The 27,439-nt window shown below is 45.9% G+C and overlaps 2 protein-coding genes and 1 long non-coding RNA gene across 11 annotated transcripts in view; 2 read left to right on the top strand and 1 right to left on the bottom strand.

The window, feature by feature from the left end:
* Positions 1–21,906, bottom strand: part of UBAP2 (ubiquitin associated protein 2) — a 134,325-nt gene extending 112,419 nt beyond the window's left edge. For all 7 annotated transcript variants that reach the window (XM_048850952.2, XM_075128337.1, XM_075128338.1 and 4 more), the window contains exon 1: positions 21,795–21,906. The gene's annotated coding sequence lies outside the window, so the exon portion shown is untranslated. The remainder of the gene's footprint in view (positions 1–21,794) is intronic.
* LOC125636993 (uncharacterized) lies at positions 7,156–11,874 on the top strand. Its single transcript, XR_012668355.1, has 3 exons — positions 7,156–7,377; positions 10,467–10,688; positions 11,394–11,874. It is a non-coding gene; the product is annotated as an uncharacterized LOC125636993 (long non-coding RNA).
* A 43-nt stretch (positions 21,907–21,949) lies between the features above and the next one.
* Positions 21,950–25,633, top strand: LOC125636988 (uncharacterized). Of its 3 annotated transcripts, XM_048850951.2 has the most exons (4): positions 21,950–22,110; positions 24,032–24,433; positions 25,012–25,054; positions 25,136–25,633. In XM_048850951.2, exons 2-4 carry the CDS (start codon positions 24,035–24,037, stop codon positions 25,276–25,278), a joined length of 585 nt encoding a protein of 194 aa, XP_048706908.2. In that variant the 5' UTR covers positions 21,950–22,110; positions 24,032–24,034; the 3' UTR covers positions 25,279–25,633. The 3 variants fall into 3 exon arrangements, 2 of the variants coding, with proteins under 2 accessions (XP_048706908.2, XP_048706906.2); XR_012668353.1 differs by having other exon boundaries at positions 21,951–22,110; positions 24,340–24,433; positions 25,012–25,633; XM_048850949.2 differs by lacking the exon at positions 21,950–22,110 and having other exon boundaries at positions 23,462–24,433.
* The last annotated feature ends 1,806 nt before the right edge of the window (positions 25,634–27,439 follow it).

The raw sequence follows: 27,439 nt of genomic DNA, 5'->3' as shown, positions 1-27,439 counted from the left end.
TCAGCTCTTTGAGCCAGTCTCTGATAAAATTCCACCCTGGCTGCTTCATGGTTCTTGCAATCTTCTTTCTCAGAGGAAATGTATGCTGTTACACCTTAATTAGCATATTTAAAGATTCTCGACATTTCCTTCACATTGATAGGCTTTAATACTCCCTCTTACAACAACTTATTCACTAAAGTTCCTCAAAACTTGTTTTCTGGAAATCTTACTCCTAGACTATTGCATTTTGTGAACCCTTTCCTTCCTTTATTATATGTTGAATTAAAGTGGCTCCTGATCTAAGGTTCCATGCTCCATGTTTTAAACTTTTGTCATCCACCTGGTGAAAGTTACAAGCCACGTTCCCTGTGCTGATGGAGCTTGTAATTTTCATGAGTGCTCATGAAATGTAATCCTCAGAGAGCTACTTATGAGGCTTCTCAGAAACTGCAGCTGTACAAGCACTATTAACTGAGTTTGTAATCACCCTCAGCACCAGAGGAAAAAAAAATACTGCATTTACATATGCTGCTAGATTTGTATGGAACAAGCAACTTCCAAGTAGCTTCAAATGTGGTTGAGCTGTGATGGTAACTAGCATCAGTTGCAAAACTTGTAACTTGCATGAGATCTCAAACACTGCGTAGGGTTTATGGAAACCTTGGAAATCAAACCTGTAGTGAAATTGTTGTTAAACAATTAAAAAAAACCCCCACAAGTTATACAGTTCCAGCTCTGTTTTGTGACCTCTACTGGAATACAGGCCTAACAGAAGAGCTTTTTTATTTTCATGTGGCACCCATGGGACATGACAAAAATAATCAAGTTACAAGCACCATTAAAAGGTTCTCAATTTATTATCAGTTACACACACAACCGAAAGAAATTCCCTGACCAAAACTGCAACCCCCCACCCCAACTCCAAAATTCAATTTCATTAAGATTATGGAGTAAGACGCCCCTTGCCTCTCTTTAAAGCATTTCTCAGACAGAATTGTTAAATTAAATCTGATATATTATTTATTAATCTAAAATACATTAATACTTTGTTTTAAACAGAAATTTCAAAGTCAGAGAAATCACAATTAAGATTCAAAAACTAACCGTAACTCTGCCCTTGTATCACTGCCCACTCTCCATTTACAGTGGTAGTCTCCAGCACAGGCTACAGACCCACATGACCCTCTCCCCACCAGCACACTCTACAAGCTGGCCAACCAACTGCTTGCTACCCACCCTTTATGTACAAGTCAGAAAAATACCAATTTACTGGTATGAGACTCCCTTGCTGTATTTTGCACACCCTCCTGATATAGGCTGAAGATATCACTGTGTCCCTTCATCCTTCCTGTATGGATCAGGAACCCCTTCTTCCAGATACATGGCAGGGAACCCTATATCGTCAGGATGTAATCCGGCACACCCTCCAAATGCAATATAAATATTTCCATGGGCTTAATTTACAATAGAGAAGAAGCTACAGGTTACACTGTGACTGAAGAAAATTCTGATAACTGATTTCAGGGATGGGGATCTTTAATTTATAAGTGGGGAGACTGGGTCGGGCAAACGTAAGACCGGTGCAGGAACAGAATTTCCTGGCCTCTCTTTTCTTTTTAAACACAATATATTCTCTACTAGAACTCTGAAGTTGTGTATCTAGGAATAATTTAACATATTGTGTGTATGTTACTTTAACAAGATCCATTTAGACATAATATCATAAATTGGGACAACTATTGTTTCCAAATATATCATCCAGTATGTACTAAAAAGAGATGCTAGCACCCACCTGCATATTTTACCAACAGGAGAACCTAACCAGCAGCACATCTGCTGCAAGATCAGAGGACACTGACTTCTGTCAAAAAAAGCTATAGCAACCCACTTGCAGTCTTTACATTACAGTTTATTGCACCATTTCACCCCTTGGCATGCAGGTGAGCTATGCTCAGGTAGATTTCATCAGCACCCTTAACCTCAAAACTGAACCATGCAACTGAAGGAAATTTGTCAGACAAACATTAAAACATTACAAATATCAATTCTGCACTTATAAGAAACACCACTGGACAAATATCTTAAATGCATGCCCAGTCTTTTGGACTGTTCTAATAGATGATCTATGGTAAATTTGTACGCAACTCTCCTAATAAAAAAAAATGCTATATATGCATATGTAAGGGAGGGAGGGAGGGAAGAATGATAAACTAGACAAAACATTACAAGTTGAAGAACTTTGGATACAGACTATCTCGCAGAAGCACCAAATTTTAAACCAGGAACTTGACAAAACATTAATCTGAAATGTGTGCTGTTGATACCGATACACTTATTTCCAACATTACTTCCTGGACAGTCTTCTGTAAGATACTGGCACAATGACCGTGGGCTGTAAGTTATTGTACTTTCTGTAAAGTCATGGTGTCCTAAATGAATTAAGAGAACAGCTTTATGGTGAGTAAAGCACATAGTTGGACATTAGTCATTTTTAAGATGTACTGAAAACTTAACAGCCTTTGTGTATTACAAGCACAGCCAGCACTTCCTCCAAAGAACAGGGATTTTAAAGACTACCTTAAGGAAAAACTGTTTTACTAGGACAAATAAGGTGAAACTAAAAAAACAGAACACACAAATAAAATGTTTCTCAACAAATCATTCTGTGTATGCCTTTCATACCACCTCAGGTATTTAAATCAGGGTAATTTCTCCTTCACCACCCACCCCAAAGCAGGAGGCAGATGTTAACTGCCCAATCTGCCACTCTTTCACTGCATGACCTCGGGCAAGTTACATATCTAGTTTGTGTTCTATTTATAGAACACCAGTCACCATAGTATCCTGGCAATAGCCTCGCTAGGTGACTCAGTTTTCCCTTCTGCAATACATGAGAATAATGCTCACCTGCCTTTGCATAGTGTTTTGAGACCCACAGGCAAGAAGCACTAGGTAAGTGATCAGTTTTGTTATCCTGACTGATCTTGCAATGAAGTCATAATCCTGAGTTTCATGACATCAGGCAGTGGTCATGAAAGTGAACATGAGGTTACAAATATAGCATTGCACTTTCATTTTCAGGGTCAAAGAGAAAAGAGAGATGGCATGTAAAACATCAGCTCTCCTGATCATTGTAATTATTGAACTTTTAGCCCCAAAAAAGTGAGTTTGAGTAAAGCTAAAAGTGTAAAATTTCTTTTACTCATACTCATCCACTGAAGTCCATTTGAAGAGTTAAAATATATATATACTACAAGAGTAATATTTCTTGCTTTCTTCAAAAAGGAGATTATTTTTGCAGAGGTAAGAGAGAAAAAACAATACTAATCAATATATCATTTTGTTTCCAGGACACAAGATACACCCATCTCCTTTAAAATTACTCTGACTTTTCAAAGATTATGGACACCATTTTAAACAAACAGTGAGGCTAAGAACTCCCACCTTAAGGACAGTGCATATATAAATATATTATGGTCAGAACAGATGACAAAAATACCTTGAACAAATATTAATTCTATCACAGAGACTACTGGCATATAAAAACAGAATGGAATGAAATAAAATAAAGAGACTGGCTGGAAATCAGTAACCTGAGGTGACAAGGAGGAAAAAAGAAATTAAACCTGGTGTGTGAATATAAAGTCTCAGAATTTAATGAGAAGCTAGAGAAGGCTGTAACTTGAAGCAAAAAAGTCCTTTAAAAATGTTTTCTTGGAACTCATTTACTCCATCATAAATGTAGTGACGACAGGAGGGATGAACTGCAATTGGCAGAGGACAGTGGTGTCAACTTACAAATCATATATGTTGTATACAAACATTTCTCCTGATGGGATTTACAAAGCAGTTGAAGGAGTTAGGTGCCCAAGTGCCATGAAATTCAATGGGATTTGGTAGCCTAACAGGCTACTTTGAAAATCCCAGCCTTTGTTCCTAAAGCCATTCTAGTATTATTAAGAGTTGAAGTATTTTAAAAACCCAATTTGACAAAGGCTCTATTTTTGCATTTTTCAGTTTGGACAATGAAAATCAACGTTTATACTTAGATTCACTTTCAAGCTCTCAGTGCTTCAATGTTTGGGTTTCAAAAGAGACAGGGAAATGTTTGTGCAAAACCAACTGTTTTCCTGTTTTTAAACAAGGGTATGGAAATATTATTGGACTGTAAATTGTTTTTATGAAACCTGAGACCAAAGTCTGGAGTCAAATCTAAATATGAAGTTTTTACTAAAGCTTTTTTTCCTTTTCTTTTTTTTTAAATACCATGTACAATTCAGAAAAAGGGGGACATAGATGTGGCCATTTTAAAGTATAATTAGCCAGGATTTCAACAAAATTGGAGACAATTAAGGCCTGGGCCCTATTTTGTGTAGTGCTGCATGCCCTGAACTCATACTGGCTTCAGTGAGTTAAGCCTGGTGAGGAACCTTCACCCATTTGGGCCCCAAGATGCTGAGAAATCTGAGCTACAGACTTTCCTGTTGTCTCTGCCCCTGTAAATGAAACAGCTACCATGAGCATAACTGTGGATGAACCAATCCACTCTGAAGTCCTGTTTTCACTCACACATTTCTGTCTTCAGCAGAACATATTCAGGTTTCATCACAACCAAAGGTGAGGGTTGTGTGTGTTTTGTTTTTTAAAGTTTCAGCTAAGTCAGTTTATGAGCCATGTTTATGTGAAGTCACTTGGTCTGGCAGAGAAACCATGAAGTCTGCAGCTCAGATTTCTCAGGAAATTGAGGAGGCAATGGCCTTATTTTGTTAAGTTACAGAATTAATAGCATGTTTAAACAGCTAGCTCTTCTTTCACTCTTTTGGAATCTTATAAGCCACCATGAGATTATTCCCACCCCCACCCCTCAAATCTTTTGTGGTTCATTTTATATCTGAAAAACTTATGTCCAAAATTTGCTGTTTATATTAAAGTTTACATAATACAACAGCAATTTACCAATGCTGATCCAGGCTCCCACACAAACTTAATAAAAATGTTTTTTATATAAACAGGTCACCGGCACAATGCATGTAATGCAAAAGATCTCATAACTTTACACTATTTATGATTATAGTAGAACCAAAAGGTCACAATTATTATTGAACTAGGCATAGTAAAGAACAAAAAACACCCTAGAGAGCGGAAGACAGCCATCATGCCCCCTGCCTGACCTAATCTCTTCCTGTGTCATGTCATGTCCCATCTAACCTAGACTGTAAATTCCTCTAAGCAGGGACTTGGTTTATTTGTTGGTGCTAGGCACATCTACGGTGTCATATTAAAAATTATTTGTTCCCTGCCCCGAAGTACATGAATCTACATACACACAACAGAAACGCAAATATACAAAAATAAACACACCTTTCATGTGTCAAGAATAATACAGAACTTGTTCTTTTTCCTGAAAGCTGACAAACCAACCCCTCCCCTTTTCTGTCCACATGCCATGGCCAATCCAGTTTGTCTCCTTTCATCCTGCACACCCTATTTACAGCTACATGCTCTATCAGAGAGAACAGACTGGCAAAAAGCATGTAAAAGGTTTTATCATAGAATCATAGAATATCAGGGTTGGAAGGGACCCCTGAAGGTCATCTAGTCCAACCCCCTGCTCGAAGCAGGACCAAATCCCAGTTAAATCATCCCAGCCAGGGCTTTGTCAAGCCTGACCTTAAAAACCTCTAAGGAAGGAGATTCTACCACCTCCCTAGGTAACACATTCCAGTGTTTCACCACCCTCATAGTGAAAAAGTTTTTCCTAATATCCAATCTAAACCTCCCCCACTGCAACTTGAGACCATTACTCCTCGTTCTGTCATCTGCTACCACTGAGAACAGTCTAGAGCCATCCTCTTTGGAACCCCCTTTCAGGTAGTTGAAAGCAGCTATCAAATCCCCCCTCGTTCTTCTATTTTGTAGACTAAACATCCCCAGTTCCCTCAGCCTCTCCTCATAACTCATGTGTTCCAGTCCCCTAATCATTTTTGTTGCCCTTCGCTGGACTCTTTCCAATTTTTCCACATCCTTCTTGTAGTGTGGGGCCCAAAACTGGACACAGTACTCCAGATGAGGCCTCACCAGTGTCGAATAGAGGGGAACGATCACGTCCCTCGATCTGCTGGCAGTGCCCCTACTTATACATCCCAAAATGTCTTCTTGGTAACAAGGGCACACTATTGACTCATATCCAGCTTCTCGTCCACTGTCACCCCTAGGTCCTTTTCCACAGAACTGCTGCCTAGCCATTCGGTCCCTAGTCTGTAGCGGTGCATTGGATTCTTCCGTCCTAAGTGCAGGACCCTGCACTTACCCTTATTGAACCTCATCAGATTTCTTTTGGCCCAATCCTCCAATTTGTCTAGGTCCTTCTGTATCCTATCCCTCCCCTCCAGCGTATCTACCACTCCTCCCAGTTTAGTATCATCCGCAAATTTGCTGAGAGTGCAATCCACACCATCCTCCAGATCATTTATGAAGATATTGAACAAAACCGGCCCCAGGACCGACCCCTGGGGCACTCCACTTGACACCGGCTGCCAACTAGACATGGAGCCATTGATCACTACCCGTTGAGCCCGACAATTTAGCCAGCTTTCTACCCACCTTATAGTGCATTCATCCAGCCCATACTTCCTTAACTTGCTGACAAGAATACTGTGGGAGACCGTGTCAAAAGCTTTGCTAAAGTCAAGAAACAATACATCCACTGCTTTCCCTTCATCCACAGAACCAGTAATCTCATCATAAAAGGCGATTATCCTCAGTTGCATCACTCTCTCCCATGTGCAATGTAGAGGGGAAAGCAGCTGTGATGGTCAGATTTCCCAGCAAGGTCTCTGGGTGCAGGGGACTGAGCCAGTCCTTGCTCATCTCATTCCCCCACATCAGAGTCCTGCTGCTGGCAGCTTCCCTGGATGCTTAATTTCTCTTCCATCTGGTCTCTCCTAAATTAGGTTCCAATCCCATAAACATTTGCTACCCTTTTCTAGGCAGCGAGAAGCTTCTAGTTACCATAGGCTGACTCAGTGTCTGAAATTCACTTGTGCTGGACTCCAAAGTAAGCCTAGTCACTAAACACACCTTTTTTTGGTCAATTTTTGTTTACAAGCTAAAATGAACTAAAAAAATGGGGGACACATTTGAGGCGTCTAGACCCAAAATGTAACCCCATTTTCTCCTGTAGCCAACTGCATGTGATTGTTTAAAAATGGTTGTCATCTTTGATTCTGCTCTCTTGAAGGTGGGAAGGAGGAGTTTGTTTACTGAGAGAAGTAATAAAATCAAAACTGGATATTCTGCAGTCCTCTCTCATTGAGTGACCTGGCACTCATGAACAATCCTATAGAACACTGAGCACCAGTGAGGGAAACAAGCCACAGTACAGAAACATTTTAGGTAAGTTTCCAAGGACAAACTGACATATCCTTTCAGTCCTTCAAAATAAAAAGGTAAGACTCTTAGCATTACTTCAGTTCTAATAATTTTGGGTATTTAGAAACACAAGGAAGTGAAATCTTAACCATCTAATACAAGTTTCACCACATTGCAGTCTGCTTATCTTTTTGCACTTCAGTTAACAGAGAAAATGGGTTTGTTTTCAATTTCAGAATTGCACGCACTAGCCCAATTCTGCAATATGTGAGCAGCAAATGATTCAAAACAAAGTTTTATTTTAAAAGTTTTTTGAAGTATTATACAATTTTGTAAAATACACGAGTATACTAGGTACCAAATACTCTGCCCAGCCTTGACTGTGGCACATACACTGACAATGATGGCCATTATTCACCATGCATGCAACTGTAGTGGTTATAAGTTGCACAGACACGGTTCAGGCACTTCTATCACTGTGCAGATGACAGTGGCAAAATGACTGAGCCCTTTCTAGAGCTTCTCCCACTGAATTATGGGTCTCTATGTTTTGCCAATGCAGAGAGGACCAACCGGGTCTCCATTCTGCAGCCACAAAAATTTTGATTTTGTTATAATGTGAATGTATCCTTTTGTCTTAGATGTACATGCATTTAAAAAGGAATAGAAGATGAATTCCACTCACCTTTTCAACTCAGCAGAAGTAATTAGTAACTCCGACCATCAATATTACACTTAAATCCACTTAGTGTCTCCTTAACCTGTCCCCTTTTCAACAGCCTGAGGGGACACAAGGGCCCTGTGTGCACCCTGAAGGTCAACGGATTTAGGCTCCATCAACTAAAGGGGGAAAAGTTCTTGAACAGAAGGGCACTCACCAGAAATGCCCCATCGACCTCCGTGTAGGTAACTGCTAAGCTCCAGCACCTCAGCTGGTGGTACCACGCAGTTTGTCTCTCACTTAATGAGCAAAGCCCCAAGCCATTTAGGGCTTTATAGAATAAAACCAACACCTTGAAATGCTCCGGTCACAAAATGGCAGACAGTACAGATGACCGAGCACAGATCTAAAGCACTCCCTGTGAGAAGCTCCATGAAGCAAGGGAGCCCCCACATTCTGGTCTTCAGGTGTAGCCCACGTAAAGTGCATTGTAGCAATCTAACCATGAGCTGATACAAGCACTGATCATTGCAGAAGTGGTTCACCTTCTAGCCAAAGGAAGATAAAAAAAACAAACATTTTTGTTCACTGCTGCTGTCTGGACATCTAGAAGCAGCTGGGAATGTAACAGAAGTCCCAGATGGGGAACCTGTGTCACAAGCAACAGGAAAAGTCTTCCCTTCAAAGCATCCAAACCAACCTTTCCACCCACTAAATTGCTTCCCCCACCCTCATAGTATTACCTCAATCTTATCTGGATTGAGACTCAACCAACTAGCCCTCCCCCGCCTCCCATATTTAGTTATCCACTGGATAAGATACTCATCTGCACCAACTGGGCCAAATGAGACTGAAGTATAAGGCTGGCCAATGCAATTCTATTTATTTATATCACAGTCATCCCCATAGTAATTAAGCATCCAAACTTAACATCTGCAACGGAGATCACTGACACATGCAAGTCTCAAACTGCACCCCCAACTCAGTGACAGAAGAATGTGCAATCTAAAGCCAAAAGGAAGATCTGTTTCTGAGATAAATCTATCCCCCTTCAGACGTAAGCTACTGAACCCTGCTCTCCACTTAAAATTTAGATCAACATAGCTATATCACTCAAGGCCAGGGTGGATTTAAAAAACAGATTTTTTAAAGATCAAATCTGTTTATTGAAATTTGATTTTTATTTCATTATTTAAATAATAAGGTTTTATTTAAAAAATTAAACCCATTTATTTCATTATTTAAATTATAATAAGGTTTCCTTTAAAAACTAAACCCATTTAAAATGAAATTTGAAATACAAAATATATGTTAAAGTCTAAACTTATAATATCTTCAAACGAACAGTTAAATAAAAAAAAGTTGAATCCATGAACCTCTATCAAAAGGTTCCTTTTCTATATAGAGAAAGAATCGGGGGGGGGGGGGGGGGGGGGATCTAGCTTTTGAGGTTAAGCTTTGTAAACATGGCACAGTATGTCATGTACTGTATTAAAGCCTGATCCTGTGGACCAACAGACTGACAGTCATCACACATGTTGGGACCTGGCCTCTGACTCCAGGAGACACCATCATGTATCTCATCAGGATCATCCACTGAGTCCATCTGGGTAGTTTCATACTCCTATTTTATAGCTTCTCCCTACCTGAGATCTGAGTGGTTGCATCCGATGAAGTGAGCTGTAGCTCACGAAAGCTTATGCTCAACTAAATTGGTTAGTCGCTAAAGTGCCACAAGTACTCCTTTTCTTTTTGCGAATACAGACTAACATGGCTGTTACTCTGAAACCTGAGTTCTCATGAGCATCTGTGACTCCACCCACCATGGAAGTTTATTCTCCAGCTCCTGGAAAAACACTGATCTGCCCACTACCAGGCCCTTGCTTCTGGGCACCTTAAGTAAATGGTCTTGCTCTGTCTCCTTGCACATGTGCACAGACAGTGATACAAACAAACAGAAATCCATCAGGTTTCACAGTGGTAGCCATGTTAGCCTGTATCAGCAAAAAGAACGAGGAGTACTTGTGGCACCTTAGAGACTACCAAATTTATCTGAGCGTAAGCTTTTGTGGGCTAAAACCTACTTCATCGGATGCATGCAGTGGAAAATACAGTAGGAAGATATATATACACACACACAGAGAACATGAAAAACGGGTGTTGCCATACACACTATAAGGAGAGTGATCAATTAAGGTGAGTTATCAGTAGGAGAAAAAAACCTTTTGTAGTGATAATCAGGATGGCCCATTTCCAACAGTTAACAAGAAGTTGTAACAGTGGGGGGGGGGGGGAGAATAAGCATGCGGAAATAGTTTTACTTTGTGTAATGACCAATTTCTCAACCATCTCCCTCAGTCTCTATACAAATAAAATACTGCAATGCAAAAGGTATGTGGGTTACACAAGCAGAAATCTTAGATTATTGTTCTTTTGTTTTTCCGGGTGAGAGTCTGGAGGAGAGGAGGAGGGAGAAGAGAAGAGGAGAGAAAACTCCCATGGCTGTAAAAAAAAAAAAACACACCACATTTAAGAATATTTTCAATACATTCCTGTACCTCTGGGTAAACAAGGAACACATGCCAAATGTAAACAATGTGACAAAGGCAATGCTCCTCAAAAGGCAATGACTTTGAAAATGATGCGGGCATGTCTGAACAATCTGGATCAGCTGGTTAGTAAACTTATTTTTACACCATTTTAATAGACTGACTGCCATATCTTACTGTGCTAATAAATGATGACAGACTATTCTCAGACATTTGAGTTTTGGGTGGATTACTTAAGAATTTCAAAATATTTGTGTTCTAAATATAATTGATATGTTAATTGTGGGAGTATTTATCAGTTACATTTTTACTATTACTGCCGGACTTAAGATTATTTTAATTGTTATATATATATATATATATATATATATATATATATATATATATATAAAAAATTGTTCAAACATTCTACGTGAAGATTTCCTGTTTAAAAGTAATGTTTTATTAGGTATTTATGAATTTTAACATTTAAAAAATGTTTTCCCCAAAGCTGTTTGGTATGTTGCTAAAGATAATAGATTCAGATGATCTTATAACTTGGTACTAACAATTGTAGTAGGGGGAATCATTCATTTACAAATATATATAAGGCAGTACACTAACGGTCAGTGAGTGAGAATGACTTTCGTTTATCATTTTGTTGCAGAGTCCGGCTTAGATATAAGGAGTTAAGAATGTCCATCATCTGCAATGTCTACAACTTCAGAGTTATCTGCTGGTACCACCAGCAGTGCTGCAACTAAACATCCGTCAGACAATAAATTACCTATATCAAAACAAAGACCTTCTTCATCGTTTATGTAACAAATTCTCCCTTTCGTCTTTTTCAGAACAAACATTTAATTGACATGGTTGAATCATTATGACCTGGCTACGCACCACCTAGCAGAGCAGATATTCCTGGATACAGTGTTCGAGAAGGAAATTGAACAGTATGCAAAAAGCATTGATGGGAAATTAGTTCATCTGAGTCTCTGATCACTGAAGCAATGTAGACAATGATCTAGTAACTAATGCTTGCGTGACAGAAGATGGGACTGTCTGTTTTACAAAAATAACTGATACATCAGGAAATGCACATATAGCAGAATACTAAAAGAAGTAGCGGGAAAAGCTCTGTGAACAAACATTCAAGTGTCATGTGCATAGCTTTATCACAGGGATAACTGCAAATGTAGCAAAGATGAGAAGAAATCTAGAAGAAGGTAATGAAGGGAACCTGAAACTTATAACACATGGGTGCAATGGCCATTTGGTGTTTCTTTCAGCTAACGACTTAACTCCAGTAATAAAGCAAACTTGCTGAAATTGCTAACACTTCTATAACCACCATTTCTTTTCAGCTTCACTGAAGAGAGCAGGAGGATACAAACTAATTCTTCCCAAGATGTACAGTGGAATTCAGTGGTTGAGTGTTTTGAACAATTTATTAAAAATTGGCCTATTCTGAGGTGGAGGGAGGTGGTGGAATCTCCTTCCTTAGAAATTTTTAAGGTCAGGCTTGACAAAGCCCTGGCTGGGATGATTTAATTGGGGATTGGTCCTGCTTTGAGCAGGGGGTTGGACTAGATGACCTCCTAAGGTCCCTTCCAACCCTGATATTCTATGATTCTATTATGACAATTTGTGGAGAAAATCATGACAAAATAGATGGAACTATCACTGCCAAAGTAGTCAATACCGGACTAAAGAAAAATGTAGAAGATATACTGAAACTTATTTCCATAGCTTTGGACCAACTGCAGAAAGATTGCTGTGGTTTTGCTGGGGCCGTTGAAATTCTGAAAGAACTTCAAGACACACTGAAGAAAGAGATACCCAACAACAAAGTTAAATTGCAGGCATTAAAAAAGCAGATGGATCAAGTACTTGCTTCACCTCATTTTCTTACCAATAGGCTCAACCCAATGCACCAAGGTAATCTGCCAACCTGCTGAAGAAGCAGCAGCAGCTGCTGCTGCGACATGGGCATCTAATCATCACTCATCAATCATGCCAACCAGAATGTCAACACTGGAGGGAGGTGACCATTCAAGCAGTACATGTTTGCTGATGTTTTTTAAAAAAGTCCCATCACTGAACTGGTAGAAGTTACTAGCTAAGCACCCGGAACCAGAGTCTGTTGAAGTGCTAAACCAGCTTTCAACAGCAATAGCCTCTCCTGCAGGCACAAAAAGAATATTATCTTCTTTTGGACCAATACAGTCAAAGTTGAGATATCAACTGGGAGTTGAAAAGCAGGAAAACTTGTCTCTCTCTTCCAGTCTATGAATAAAAACGGAGTGTGGGAGATGAGATCTACTAGTTTTAAAAGTCTGAAGGACAGCCTAAGTAATTTAGGAGACTGTCATCTCATTTTCTAGAGACTTAGGTGAGTAGGAACTTGCGCTCCAGCCACCTTCATTTAGGCAAATTTGAAAATGTTTCCAGGCTGACCTGAAATAATCAGTTTAATTCACTGACTACAATTAATCCCTATGTTCCTTTAATACATCATTTAGCTGTAAATGTGAAACATGTTTTGATAAGAGAAATCTATGTATCCAAAACATTTAAAATTGTTTTGTTTCATAAAAATAAGTTTTATATGCTGTTATGTTTAATTACATTCCAGTTACCACCCTAATGCAACTTGATACAAATCATGAGCAAAGAGTTAATTACATAAGTAGGCAATATATCATTCACCATTTTCTAACATACTAAAAACGTTCATTCAATAAGAATCTGAAAATATGAAGCTAAACAACTGCTCAAATAAATATGGCTGTAGTGTACCCTAAGCAGCAAAAAAGATGTACCAAATCTCATGCAAAGGCTCCATTTAGTTGTGAATCAACATGTTTTAATGGTTATATCTACCAATAAGAATGCACCTTTCTTTAGAAAATAACTGAAATACATATGGAAAAGCTGGTTTAAATCAAGGCTTTCCACTTGATTTAAATCACTTTAAATTGTCTTGATTTCAATCAGTCCACCCTGCTCAGGGCTGTGAAAAATTCAGACCCCTGAGTGCCATAGTGAAGCTGACCTAACCCCCAGTGTAGACACAGCAGGCCAATGGAAAAATTCTTCCGTCAACCCAGCTACCACTATTCAGGGAGGCGGATTACCTACATCAGTGGGAAAAAAAATCTTCTGTCAACATAGGAAGCGTCTACACGACAGCACTCCAACTGTGATGCCCATAGTGTAGAGAAGCCCTTGGACTGTAAACCACATTCTGCCATCACAATTACAATGACTTCAATGGATGTACTCTGGATTTACACCATTGCAACATAGCAGAAATTGGCCACAATATAAGTTAAAGTTTCACATTTTGCTTAAACTGGTCAAGCAGACAGCTATGCACAGTACAAGATTAAAGATCAAGCAAAATGTGGTTCATAAAACTTCAGAGAAAATAGCCAACAGCCATTTCCTCCATATACAGAAAAAAGTGGATGGGATAAAATATCAAATCACTCAGATATGTTCTTACCATATTTCAGTTTTAGAGTTTTTAAAATTTGCAACCAAACAGTTAATCACTTGTTCCACTACGTATGACTATAATCACTGTGGCCCAAACAAAATTCCATAAAATTTAGATCTAGTATAAAGAATCTAAAATAAATATAACAGAAAGGAGAATCTTAATCTGGTCTCTAGAGCTCCTCCCTCAAATAACTCTACCTCTAGAAACAACATCTTAGTCTTGAGAAATGCAACTAAAATGTTTTAGATGAAACCAATTTTTCCTCACAGTAAAATTGTACACATAGATTCCCTTCTACACAGTGCCATGGAGCATATTTGGGAATACACTCAGCTGTAAAATCTGAATTTTACAACTAAGCCATATGGTTGCCTAATGGAGTAAGAAAAGGATTTTTCCCATTAAACTGGGTAAAATGTTTATAACCTGGATGGCTCAAAAATGGAGATGAACAAAACAAAAATATTTTGCTTTTCTTAAAATAACCACAGTCTGACTCTTAAGAGCACTAATAAATGTTGCCATGTATCCCCCCTGTGCAGATTTGAAGTAAACTGAGATTTCAGTAGAATAAAGCAAAAACCCTGAAATGCTCACTTAGGATGAACTTTTTTAAAATAAAGTTCTAGGAAAGATCAAAGCTCCCTCAATATGGGAAACACTCCACTGGATTTTAATGTAAGCTGTTACCGCTTCACCAGGCTAGTGATCTCTTCAGCTGATCTGCTAGAAGACTGATTTAAGAAACTGAAAGAGAAAGGAACCAGCTATCAAATCTACCTTCAAAACACTCTGCAACAAGTGCTTCTTGTAGCCTTAACAGCAGCGGTGGGACAAAGAGCACACAAGATGGGAACAACTCCACCCACAGGAACCACATGCAAGCAGCTCAAATACCCTGCCCTAAGGAGTTTACAGTATAAAGCTTATGCTCAAATAAATTGGTTAGTCTCTAAGGTGCCACAAGTACTCCTTTTCTTTTTGCAAAAACAGACTAACAGGGCTGCTACTCTGAAACCTAGCATAAAGAGAGAGTATTAAGAACAACAAAAATGCGTGCACACTCACAGCAGGAGAGATAGGAAGTGATGAAAAAAAGTTATTGAACCATGAGGTTTATCACTCATAGCAATTCCACAATTCTTATTTAGACCTTTTTGGGAATTAATGATTTCAGGGTTTTTTCATGCATGAGGCAGACTCTTTAAGAACAGAGAAGATTACTTCACTCAGCATAACCATAACTTGGGTCTTATCTTTAGTCACAGTGTGTATTCTTCACAGCATTGATGAGTAACAGAAAATAAAGAGCTTGGGAGAACATATTCCTGGAGTAGAGTGGAGTGGAAGAGCCTTCAAGGAGGACTGAAAGTTCTAGCTAGTTGTTGACATTAAATGTGGGTGGAGAGGACTTTCACATGGAATAATATGGACAGGGTTTTTCTGCATTTCTTTTGCTATTATTACAGGTTTGTGCCTCAATAAAAGACTTCATCTCACAGCCTCTCATCCTTCCCACAATGAATAGATTATAATGTGTTTAGGTTAGTTAAACAGACATAAGTATCACAAGCCCTAAATCTGGGCTTTACTGAAGAGCAAGTAGAATATGATGGGTTCTGAAGGAACAAACGCCTTTTAAAAAAACAACAACCCACACAGAACTGAAAAACGTGTTAAGAAAAACTATGAAATAAAAGTGTACATTTTCATGTCACCTTCCATCCAGTGATTTCAACACACCCTCAGACTTAAAACTTCACAGCCATCCTGTGTTGTCCTCATGATCCCATTTTTGCAGGTGGGTAAACTGAGGCACAGAGGGGTGAAGTGACTACCCAAGTCACATAGCAAGTCTGTGGCAAAGCTGGGAACAGAAGCAAAATCTTCTGAATTCCAGTCTTGTGCTTTAGCCACAAGACTGACTATAAAGAATTGGTTTCATGATAATGTAAGGTATGTTTGCAGGTTTATTCCATTCTGAAAGTCCTGCCCCAAGTGTAAGACTAGTAACATTCTAGTCTTTGTACATATACTCAACACACCTGTCTTGAGCACCAATTACTACAAGACAGTTCTGAAAAACTAATGTAGTTAAGAGGGGATGAGAAATAGACAGATAAAAGTCTCCCTAAAAATAGCAGTTTGTATATCTGCTGTAAAAATCCACTAGTTTTAGGCAAAGTCTATACTACAAACTTACATCGCATATAACTACTGAGCAATGTAGTTATACCAACCTAATCCCCAGTGTAGACAGCATTAAGCCAACGGGAGGGCTTCCCCCGTCAACATAGCTACTGCCTCTTGCAGAGCTGGACTAAATACGCCAACAGGAGAAGCTCTCCCCTCAGCAAAGCACTACAGTGAGGCTGCTGCAGCATTTTAAGTGTAGACCTACCCTAAAACTTGACCTCTCTCCTGCCTAAACATCCTGCTTTTAAATAGCAAGTTTCAAAAGAATGATTCAAACATTTCTAAAGTTAAAGTACCAAACTCCTTGATTTTGTGTGTAAGAGTTTTGCACTGGCTTAGGTTACGTGGTAATATTAAACATTTTGTTAGCTCTAAAAATAAGCAAGAATTGTGTAAAGTAATAATACCAAAAATTAATCCTTAACCCAAAGTAATGTGAGGATTTAGGGGGTGGGGAGAGGAAGTGGAAGACAGAGGAGGCTAGCCAAAGCATCATGAGGTAAACAAAGAGCTGGCCATCATTTCTGAATTTCCTGGATTTTGTCTTTATTGTAATCATAACATTTTTAAAGGTCATTTTCTGTACTGATAAGCTAAAAAGGCAGTAACTAGTATGAAGTGGAACAGAGCTTTCACAACCACTTCTGTAAAAGTTGTGTTTCAGAGGCATTATAAACACAAACTTTGCTCATCTTCCCCAAATTATACATTATCAGCATGTATTTACACTAATTACTACAGCACCTGCACATAACACCTCAGGAGCACAAAAAAACACCTCCAACACTGCAAACTGATTTAGTCTCAGTTGCTCAAGTTTTATAGCATAAGCTTAAAAATAAACACTTTAAACAAGTTAAATCAAACCACCATACTTAACTGGGGCTCTCACATAAATACAGGGCCAGTCAGGTAAGAATCCAAACCCAGATTCCACTGGGGAATATGATATGACCAAGGGAATTGCTAAAAGGAGCTGGTAGATATTAAAAAAGCAAGACCTTTCCAAAGGCTGATTTGATGCCATTTGTTGTGAAGGGCTCCATTTCAATGGAAAGTGCTGCTCCTCCCGTCCTGCACATCCTCCCCCTCCCTTTCCTTCACTCACATCCAGTTCCAATTTCTCTCCTTGAAAAAAGCAGCTGCTCTCACACCAGGAGGGCCCCTCCATTTCACCAGCCAACACCACCCCAGAGGCTATTGCCTTGATCTTCTGCTTTATTATAAGCATTCATCATTTACTCAAATTAAGATGACTAAGGGCCAGATTGCTCTCTGGTGACAAGGGGAGGGGAGGGCTAGCCCCTTGGGTCACCTACAGTGGTCTGCAGGGACAGCCAAGGTATGCACACTACAACACAGAACCCTTGGTTTTTGTTTCACAGGATTTTTCTGTTCCTCTGAATATAAGCAAGATGGCTGAGTGTGTCCACACTCAAGATGTTAACATACCTAGAGCTGAGACATTTTAAACCTGGTTCATTCTAGTCTATTCATAACAGATATTAAACAGCATTTGAAGACATTTCAGTATCAAATTTTTAGTTCTGAGCTGAATTCAGACGTGAATGCACTCAGATCTGAAATGACAGCAGTTCCCTTTCTATACCCAGTTCCCAGCAGAGGGGTTTACACTTTCCTGCAGTAATTTTCTTCATCAACAATAGCAATGAAAGTGAAGATTTGTTATCTACACATAAGTAACTAAACCCAGGAGCACAGCACAGCCCTGGACACTAGTTTCCCAGCAGTCAAGCAGCATCAGGGACAAGGGAAGACTGGGTGGGGAGTGTTGATATAGAGATCACAGAATATCAGAGTTGGAAGGGACCTCAGGAGGTCATCTAGTCCAACCCCTTGCTCAAAGCAGGACCAATCACCAACTAAATCATCCCAGCCAGGGCTTTGTCAAGCCTGACCTTAAAAACCTCTAAATGATGATCATTCACCTTCTTGTCCTTGCACTCCCTACTGTTGCTGCAAGGAAGAAGGTATTATGGCCGGCCTTTCAATGATCACAGCCACATTTGTCTCACTACCTCCCTTACAAAATAAGAAGGGAGCACCCAGGAAGCAGTGGAAGAAAAACAGAATGGAAACCACACACAATACCCAGCGCAATAATAATTCACCCTCCTCTTCCCTGCAACAACAGCTCCCCTTCAGCCTGAACTAGAATTAGAAAAGGGACCAAAGACACACCCCCTTCACAAACCCTACCCTCACTTTGAAGGTACCAGAGACCCTGACCCCACCATGAGCAAAACTCGAACAACCCTGGCATCCTGTGAGGGGACTGGACACCTCCCAGAAAAGAACACACCGATACACACACACAGAAGCAGCAGGGAACAGTGGGGCAGCAGAGGAAAACAGGGGTCCTTGTCACAGTAAAAAAGAGACAAGAGTTCAAGGCGGACAGGAGAAGGGGGGCAGAGACCCCTCTCCTTGACAGCCATAGTACAGGAGAGCCAGAAATCTGGTGAGAGGGAAAGGAGACCAAAGCCCTCCTTCCAAAGTAGTGAAGACAGACAGGGAGTATGTTCGAAGAAGAGACCAGATGCCCCTCCCTCACTGAAAATGAATGTGGAAAGAATAAAATCAATTTTCAGGGGAAAAAGAGCCCTACAGTTCTGCTTTTTCTCTCCCCCACTTCATGTAAGAGCACTAGCCTACACTCTCTGACCCCCTTCCTATGCCTCTCACTGGGAAGAGAGGCTCTGGGAGTATAGGACAGAATCCCTTCCCCCAAGTGAAAACCACAGGGGTTGGGATCCCAAGGGAAGTAAGCCAGAGCCCCCTCCTCCACTGGGAGGCATAGGGAAGATGGGGATTAGAGGATTTAGACTTAGTAAGAGGCACAGGGTGGGGAGGAATAGGACTGACACACTCAGCCCTCAGTTTTAGCCAAGATGGTCAGGGACGCAACCCCATGCTCTGGGTGTCCCTAAGTCTCTGACTACCAGACGTCAGGCCTGGACAACAGCGGATAGATCATTCAATAATTACCCTGTTCTGTTCACTCCCTCTAAAGCATCTGGCACCAGCCATTGAGAGAGACAGGACAGTGGGCTAGATGGACCATTGGTCTGACCCAGGATGGCCATTCTGATGTTCTTAGGGGAACCACCGGAAAGGGGTGTGTGGGGAAAGGGCTGACAAAGACTTCTGACCTCCCAAGCAGGAGGTAAGACTAGGACATGGTAGAGAAGAAGACCAGCAACACTGCCCCGCTTCCCCTGCGAGTGAGAGGAGACAACAGCGTCCCCCAACCCTACAGTGGGAGAAGAACCTGGGAGAAAGGAGACTAGGGCCCTCACTACCCTGAGAAAAGAGACAGGGAATTGGGAGGTGCAAGAGATGATGAGGAAGGGGGGGATGGGGTCTCTCAGACCAGGAGGGCTTGATTCCTCCAACCCTAGTTTGTGGGAAGAGATAGGGGAGCCTGAGGGACAGACACATCCCCAACTCTTCTCCCGCACCGCTCCTTGAGCATCAGAAAGAAAGGGGAAACTACAGTTCCCCGCCAGGTACAAGGAAGAAACAAGGGAATCTGAGGCCTGGAAACAAAAGGCCTCCCCGAGTTGGGGGAGGGACCCTCTTGACCCACTCTGTTCTCCCCACCCCCAGACCCTTGCCCCTTTCCTTCTCATTAAGATGGGAAGGAATGAGGTTCTGGTGACCTTCTCTCTCCCCACCCCAAGCTCCCTCAAACCAGAAGGGGCCCTACCCTCCTGGGAGGGGGTAAAATGGTGAAGGGGGCTCTGCTCTCTCTGTGGGGGAGAGGAGACAGGCGGCGAGGGGCTCTGGCCTCTCTCGGGGGGGAGGGGGGGAAGGCAGAGGAGACAGGCGGCAAGAAGGGGTGCTGGCCTCTCTCTGGGAAGGGGAGGAGGACTCTGCTTTCTCTCTCCCTGGGCAGGGGAGATGGGTGGTGAGGGAGAAGAAGATAGGGGCCCCCCCCCGCTCTCCCCGGAGGGGGGGTTAAGATAGATGGTGGGGGGGACGCTGCTCTCCCCGGAGTGGGGGCTCCGCTCTCGGGGGGGGTAAGATAGATGGTGGGGACCCCGCTCTCCGCAGAGGAGTGGGGGCTCCGCTCTCGGGGGGCGGGTAAGGTAGATGGTGGGGGCCCCGCTCTCGGGGGGGTAAGGTAGATGGTGGGGGCCCCGCTCTCCCCAGAGGAGTGGGGGCCCTGCTCTCTCGGGGGGCGGGCTCCGCTCTCGGGGGGGGGGTAAGATAGATGGTGGGGGCCCCGCTCTCGGGGGGCGGGTAAGGTAGATGGTGGGGGCCCCGCTCTCCCCAGAGGAGTGGGGGCCCTGCTCTGGGGGGGGGGGAAGTAGATGGTGGGGGCCGCGCTCTCAGGGGGGGTAAGGTAGATGGTGGGGGCCCCGCTCTCCCCGGAGCAGTGGGGGCTCCGCTCTCGGGGGGGGGGTAAGATAGATGGTGGGGGCCCCGCTCTCCCCAGAGGAGTGGGGGCTCCGCTCTCGGGGGGGTAAGGTAGATGCTGGGGACCCCGCTCTCCCCAGAGGAGTGGGGGCTCCGCTCTCGGGGGGGGTAAGATAGATGGTTGGTGCCCCACTCTCCCCAGAGGAGTGGGGGCTCCGCTCTCGGGGGGGGTAAGGTAGATGCTGGGGACCCCGCTCTCCCCAGAGGAGTGGGGGCTCCGCTCTCGGGGGGGGTAAGATAGATGGTTGGTGCCCCACTCTCCCCAGAGGAGTGGGGGCTCCGCTCTTGGGGGGGGTAAGGTAGATGCTGGGGGCCCCGCTCTCCCCAGAGGAGTGGGGGCTCCGCTCTCGGGGGGGGGTAAGATAGATGGTTGGTGCCCCGCTCTCCCCAGAGGAGTGGGGGCTCCGCTCTCGGGGGGGGGTAAGATAGATGCTGGGGGCCCCGCTCTCCCCAGAGGAGTGGGGGCTCCGCTCTCGGGGGGGGTAAGGTAGATGCTGGGGGCCCCGCTCTCCCCAGAGGAGTGGGGGCTCCGCTCTCGGGGGGGGTAAGGTAGATGCTGGGGGCCCCGCTCTCCCCAGAGGAGTGGGGGCTCCGCTCTCGGGGGGGGGTAAGGTAGATGCTGAGGGCCCCGCTCTCCCCAGAGGAGTGGGGGCTCCGCTCTCGGGGGGGGTAAGGTAGATGCTGGGGGCCCCGCTCTCCCCAGAGGAGTGGGGGCTCCGCTCTCGGGGGGGGGTAAGGTAGATGCTGGGGGCCCCGCTCTCCCCAGAGGAGTGGGGGCTCCGCTCTCGGGGGGGGGTAAGATAGATGGTTGGTGCCCCGCTCTCCCCAGAGGAGTGGGGGCTCCGCTCTCGGGGGGGGGAGTAAGATAAATGGTGGGGGCCCCGCTCTCTCCTGAGGAGTGGGGGCTCCGCTCTCGGGGGGGGGAAGCGGGGCTGAGGGGGGGCTCTGCTCCCCGCCCCCAGCCGTGCCCCTGGCGCTGAGGGAGAGACTCTCTCCGGGCCTCCCCGCCCCCACCCCCTCGGTGCCGTCTCCCTGGGGGCTCCGGCCTCCCCGCCCCACGGCCGGCCCCGAGTGGGGGGGGTCACTCCCCCCCGGGCCCGCTCGTTACCTGCCCAATGTGCTCACAAAGCAGCAGCAGCGGCGGCGCCCACCACTGTCACGTGACAACCCCCCTCCCCCGGTGCAGCGCAACGCCGCGCGGCCTCTCCCCCGCCACGTGACCCACTGAGCGCGCGCGCGCCGCCGAGCACCGTTCCACGCGACCCGGCGCGCCCGCCCGCCCGCTCGCTCTCCCTCCACGTGACAGAGGGAGACAAAGGCGCTCCCTCAGCACGTGACCAAAGGTTTCCTAGCGAGGCGGGGAGCGGGAAGCGCAGTCTGCCCCGCCCACAGAAGGGGCGGAGCTTCGCGGTCCACAGAGACAGGTACAGGCACCAGCTCGAAGGCAGGGGGAGCTCAAGTCCTGGCCCGGGGGGCGCTGGAAGGGAGAGGGAGTTCTGGGGCAGGGGAGGGGCTGGAAGGGGAGGTCAGCCCTGGGGTGGGGGGGCTGGAAGGGAGGGGGAGCTCTGGGGCAGGGGAGGGGCTGGAAGGGGAGGTCAGCCCTGGGGTGGGGGGGCTGGAAGGGAGAGGGAGCTCTGGGGCAGGGGAGGGGCTGGAGGGGGAGGTCATCCCTGGGGTGGGGGGGCTGGAAGGGAGAGGGAGCTCTGGGGCAGGGGAGGGGCTGGAAGGGGAGGTCAGCCCTGGGGTGGGGGGGCTGGAAGGGAGGGGGAGCTCTGAGGCAGGGGAGGGGCTGGAAGGGGAGGTCAGCCCTGGGGGGGGGCTGGAAGGGAGAGGGAGCTCTGGGGCAGGGGAGGGGCTGGAAGGGGAGGTCAGCCCTGGGGTGGGGGGGCTGGAAGGGAGGGGGAGCTCTGGGGCAGGGGAGGGGCTGGAAGGGGAGGTCAGCCCTGGGGTGGGGGGGCTGGAAGGGAGGGGGAGCTCTGGGGCAGGGGAAGGGCTGGAGGGGGAAGTCATCCCTGGGGTGGGGGGGCTGGAAGGGAGAGGGAGCTCTGGGGCAGGGGAGGGGCTGGAGGGGGAGGTCATCCCTGGGGTGGGGGGGCTGGAAGGGAGAGGGAGCTCTGGGGCAGGGGAGGGGCTGGAAGGGGAGGTCAGCCCTGGGGGGGGGCTGGAAGGGAGAGGGAGCTCTGAGGCAGGGGAGGGGCTGGAAGGGGAGGTCAGCCCTGGGGTGGGGGGGCTGGAAGGGAGGGGGAGCTCTGGGGCAGGGGAGGGGCTGGAAGGGGAGGTCAGCCCTGGGGGGGGGCTGGAAGGGAGAGGGAGCTCTGGGGCAGGGGAGGGGCTGGAAGGGGAGGTCAGCCCTGGGGTGGGGGGGCTGGAAGGGAGGGGGAGCTCTGGGGCAGGGGAGGGGCTGGAAGGGGAGGTCAGCCCTGGGGTGGGGGGGCTGGAAGGGAGAGGGATCTCTGGGGCAGGGGAGGGCCTGGAAGGGGAGGTCAGCCCTGGGGTGGGGGGGCTGGAAGGGAGAGGGATCTCTGGGGCAGGGGAGGGCCTGGAAGGGGAGGTCAGCCCTGGGGTGAGGAGGCTGGGGAGAAGATGTAGGGGAGCGGGAGTTCAGCACTCTGGGGTGGGGTGGGATAGGGTGGGGGGGGCTGGAAGGGAGGGGGAGCGCTGGGACAGTGGAGGGGCTGTAGTGGGAGGGAGTTCAGCATCCTGAGGGGGACTGGAAGAGAGGGGGAGCTCTGGAGCAGGGGAGGGGAGGGGAGGTCAGCACCCTGGGGCAGGGAGAGGGACTGGAAGGGAGGAGGTGTTTCCATCAGCACCCTCTAAGCCCTAGTCTACACTAGGAGTTGAGGTTGAATTTAGCAGTGTTAAATCGATTTAATCCTGCACCCGTCCACACGACGAAGCCCTTTTTTTCGGCTTAAAGGGCTCTTAAAATCGATTTCCTTACTCCACCCCTGACAAGGGGATTAGCACTGAAATCGGCCTTGCTGAGTCGAATTTGGGGTATTGTGGACGCAATTAGATGGTATTGGTCTCCGGGAGCTATCCCAGAGTGCTCCATTGTGACCGTTCTGGACAGCGCTCTCAACTCAGATGCACTGGCCAGGTAGACAGGAAAAGGCCCGCGAACTTTTGAATTTCAATTTCCTGTTTGGGTACATGGCAAGCTGCAGGTGAGTGCAGAGCTCATCAGCAGAGGTGACCATGATGGAGACCCAGAATTGCAAAAGAGCTTCAGCATGGACCGAATGGGAAGTACGGGATCTGATCGCTGTATGGGGAAAGGAATCCATGCTATCAGAACTCCGTTCCAGTTTTCGAAATGCCAAAACCTTTGTCAAAATCTCCCAGGGCATGCAGGACAGAGGCCATAACAGGGACCCGAAGCAGTGCCGCGTGAAACTTAAGGAGCTGAGGCAAGCCTACCAGAAAACCAGAGAGGCAAATGGCTGCTCTGGGTCAGAGCCCCAAACATGCCGCTTCTATGATGAGCTGCATCCCATTTTAGGGGGTTCAGCCACCATTACCCCAACCATGTTGTGTGACTCCTTCAATGGAGATGGAGGCAACATGGAATCAGGTTTTGGGGATGAGGAAGATGATGATGAAGTTGTAGATAGCTCACAGCAAGCAAGCGGAGAAACCGGTTTTCCCAACAGCCAGGAACTGTTTCTCACCCTGGACCTGGAGCCAGTACCCCCCGAACCCACCCAAGCTGCCTCCCAGACCCATCAGGCAGAGAAGGGACCTCTGGTGAGTGTACCTTTTTAAATACTATACATGGTTTAAAAGCAAGCATGTTAAATGATTAATTTGCCCTGGCATTTGCGGCTCTCCTGGATGTACTCCCAAAGCCTTTGCAAAAGGTTTCTGGGGAGGGCAGCCTTATTTCATCCACCATGGTAGGACACTTTACCACACCAGGCCAGTAACACATACTCGGGAATCATTGTAGAACAAAGCATTGCAGTGTATGTTTGCTGGCATTCAAACAACATCTGTTCTTTATCTCTCTGTGTAATCCTCAGGAGAGTGATATCATTCATGGTCACCTGGTTGAAATAGGGTGCTTTTCTTAAGGGGACATTCAGAGGTGCCCATTTCTGCTGGGCTGTTTGCCTGTGGCTGAACAGAAATGTTCCCCGCTGTTAGACACGGGGAGGCGGGAGGAGCTAGCCACGCGGTGGGGGGAGGCAAAATGCGACCTTGTAACGAAAGCACATGTGCTATGTATGTAATGTTAACAGCAAGGTTTACCATGAAAGAGTGTACCCATTGTTCTATAAAATGTGTCTTTTTAAATACCACTGTCCCTTTTTTTTCTCCACCAGCTGCATATGTTTCAAGGATCACAGGATCTTCTCCTTCCCAGAGGTTAGTGAAGATTAGAAGGCAAAAAAAACGCACTCGTGATGAAATGTTCTCTGAGCTCATGCTGTCCTCCCACACTGACAGAGCACAGACGAATGCGTGGAGGCAGACAATGTCAGAGTGCAGGAAAGCACAAAATGACCGGGAGAAGAGGTGGCAGGCTGAGGAGAGGGCTGAAGCTGAAAGGTGGCGGCAGCGTGATGAGAGGAGGCAGGATTCAATGCTGAGGCTGCTGGAGCATCAGACTAATATGCTCCAGCGTATGGTTGAGCTGCAGGAAAGGCAGCAGGAGCACAGACCGCCGCTACAGCCCCTGTGTAACCAACCGCCCTCCTCCCCAAGTTCCATAGCCTCCTCACCCAGACACGGAAGAACGCGGTGGGGGGCCTCCGGCCACCCAGCCACTCCACCCCAGAGGATTGCCCAAGCAACAGAAGGCTGGCATTCAATAAGTTTTAAAGTTTTAAACTTTTAAAGTGCTGTGTGGCCTTGTCCTTCCCTCCTCCACCACCCCTCCCGGGCTACCTTGGCAGTTATCCCCCTATTTGTGTGATGAATTAATAAAGAATGCATGAATGTGAAGCAACAATGACTTTATTGCCTCTGCAAGCAGTGATCGAAGGGAGGAGGGGAGGGTGGTTAGCTTACAGGGAAGTAGAGTGAACCAAGGGGTGGGGGGTTTCATCAAGGAGAAACAAACAGAACTTTCACACCGTAGCCTGGCCAGTCATGAAACTGGTTTTCAAAGCTTCTCTGATGCGAACCACGCCCTCCTGTGCTCTTCTAACCGCCCTGGTGTCTGGCTGTGCATAACCAGCAGCCAGGCGATTTGCCTCAACCTCCCACCCTGCCATAAACATCTCCCCCTTACTCTCACGGATATTGTGGAGCGCACAGCAAGCAGTAATAACAGTGGGAATATTGGTTTCGCTGAGGTCTAACCGAGTCAGTAAACTGCGCCAGCGCGCCTTTAAACGTCCAAATGCACATTCTACCACCATTCTGCACTTGCTCAGCCTGTAGTTGAACAGCTCCTGACTACTGTCCAGGCTGCCTATGTATGGCTTCATGAGCCATGGCATTAAGGGGTAGGCTGGGTCCCCAAGGATAACTATAGGCATTTCAACATCCCCAACAGTTATTTTCTGGTCTGGGAATAAAGTCCCTTCCTGCAGCTTTTGAAACAGACCAGAGTTCCTGAAGATGCGAGCGTCATGTACCTGTCCCGGCCATCTCACGATGTTGGTGAAACGTCCCTTGTGATCCACCAGAGCTTGCAGCACTATTGAAAAGTACCCCTTGTGGTTTATGTAGTTGCTGGCTTGGTGCTCCGGTGCCAAGATAGGGATATGGGTTCCGTCTATGGCCCCACCAGTTAGGGAATCCCATTGCAGCAAAATCATCCACTATGACCTGCACATTTCCCAGGGTCACTACCCTTGATATCAGCAGATCTTTGATTGCATTGGCTACTTGGATCACAGCAGCCCCCACAGTAGATTTGCCCACTCCAAATTGATTCCCAACTGACCGGTTGCTGTCTGGCGTTGCAAGCTTCCACAGAGCTGTTGCCACTTGCTTCTCAACTGTGAGGGCTTCTCTCATCTTGGTATTCATGCACTTCAGGGCAGGGGAAAGCAAGTCACAAAGTTCCATGAAAGTGCCCTTACGCATGCGAAAGTTTTGCAGCCACTGGGAATCGTCCCAGACCTGCAACACTATACGGTCCCACCAGTCTGTGCTTGTTACCCGGGCCCAGAATCAGCGTTCCATGGCATGAACCTGCCCCATTAGCACCATGATGCCTGCATTGCCAGGGCCCATGCTTTGAGACAAGTCTGTGTCCATGTCCTCATCACTCTCGTCACCGCGCTGACGTCGCCTACTCGCCCGGTTTCGCTTTGCCAGGTTTTGGTGCTGCATACACTGCTCGATAATGCGCATGGTGTTTAATGTGCTCCTAATTGCCAAAGTGATCTGAGCGGGCTCTATGCTTGCCGTGGTATGACGTCTGCACAGAAAAAAGGCACGGAACGATTGTCCGCCATTGCTCTGACGGAGGGAGGGGCGACTGACAACATGGCTTACAGGGTTGGCTTACAGGGAATTAAAATCCTGTAAAATTTTTAAAATTACAGGGGTGGCTTTACATCAAGGAGAAACAAAAACAACTGTCACACAGAATGTCCCCCTCAAGGATTGAACTCAAACCCCTGGGTTTAGCAGGCCAATGCTCAACCCACTAAGCTATCCCTCCCTCTGGTATTTCAGGCAGGACTTCACAGAGGGGGGAAGGGAGGGAGGGGGGAGTAAATGAATACAAAACAAATCTGGTCTTTTTCTTGTTTTGATCCACTCCATCTATCTTTTACATCTTTGGCTGGCAGC

Source organism: Caretta caretta, chromosome 5, assembly GCF_965140235.1.
Source record: "Caretta caretta isolate rCarCar2 chromosome 5, rCarCar1.hap1, whole genome shotgun sequence".
NCBI lineage: Eukaryota > Metazoa > Chordata > Testudines > Cheloniidae > Caretta > Caretta caretta.
This window is presented reverse-complemented; position numbering and strand designations above follow the sequence as displayed.

Coding starts and splice junctions, on each gene's coding strand:
- LOC125636988 (XM_048850949.2), top strand. CDS start 23,885: ATGATGGAGACCCAGAATTGCAAAAGAGCTTCAGCATGGACCGAATGG. Junction 24,434..25,011: donor AGGCAGAGAAGGGACCTCTG/GTGAGTGTACCT, acceptor TTTCTCCACCAG/CTGCATATGTTTCAAGGATC. Junction 25,055..25,135: donor GGATCTTCTCCTTCCCAGAG/GTTAGTGAAGAT, acceptor CCACACTGACAG/AGCACAGACGAATGCGTGGA.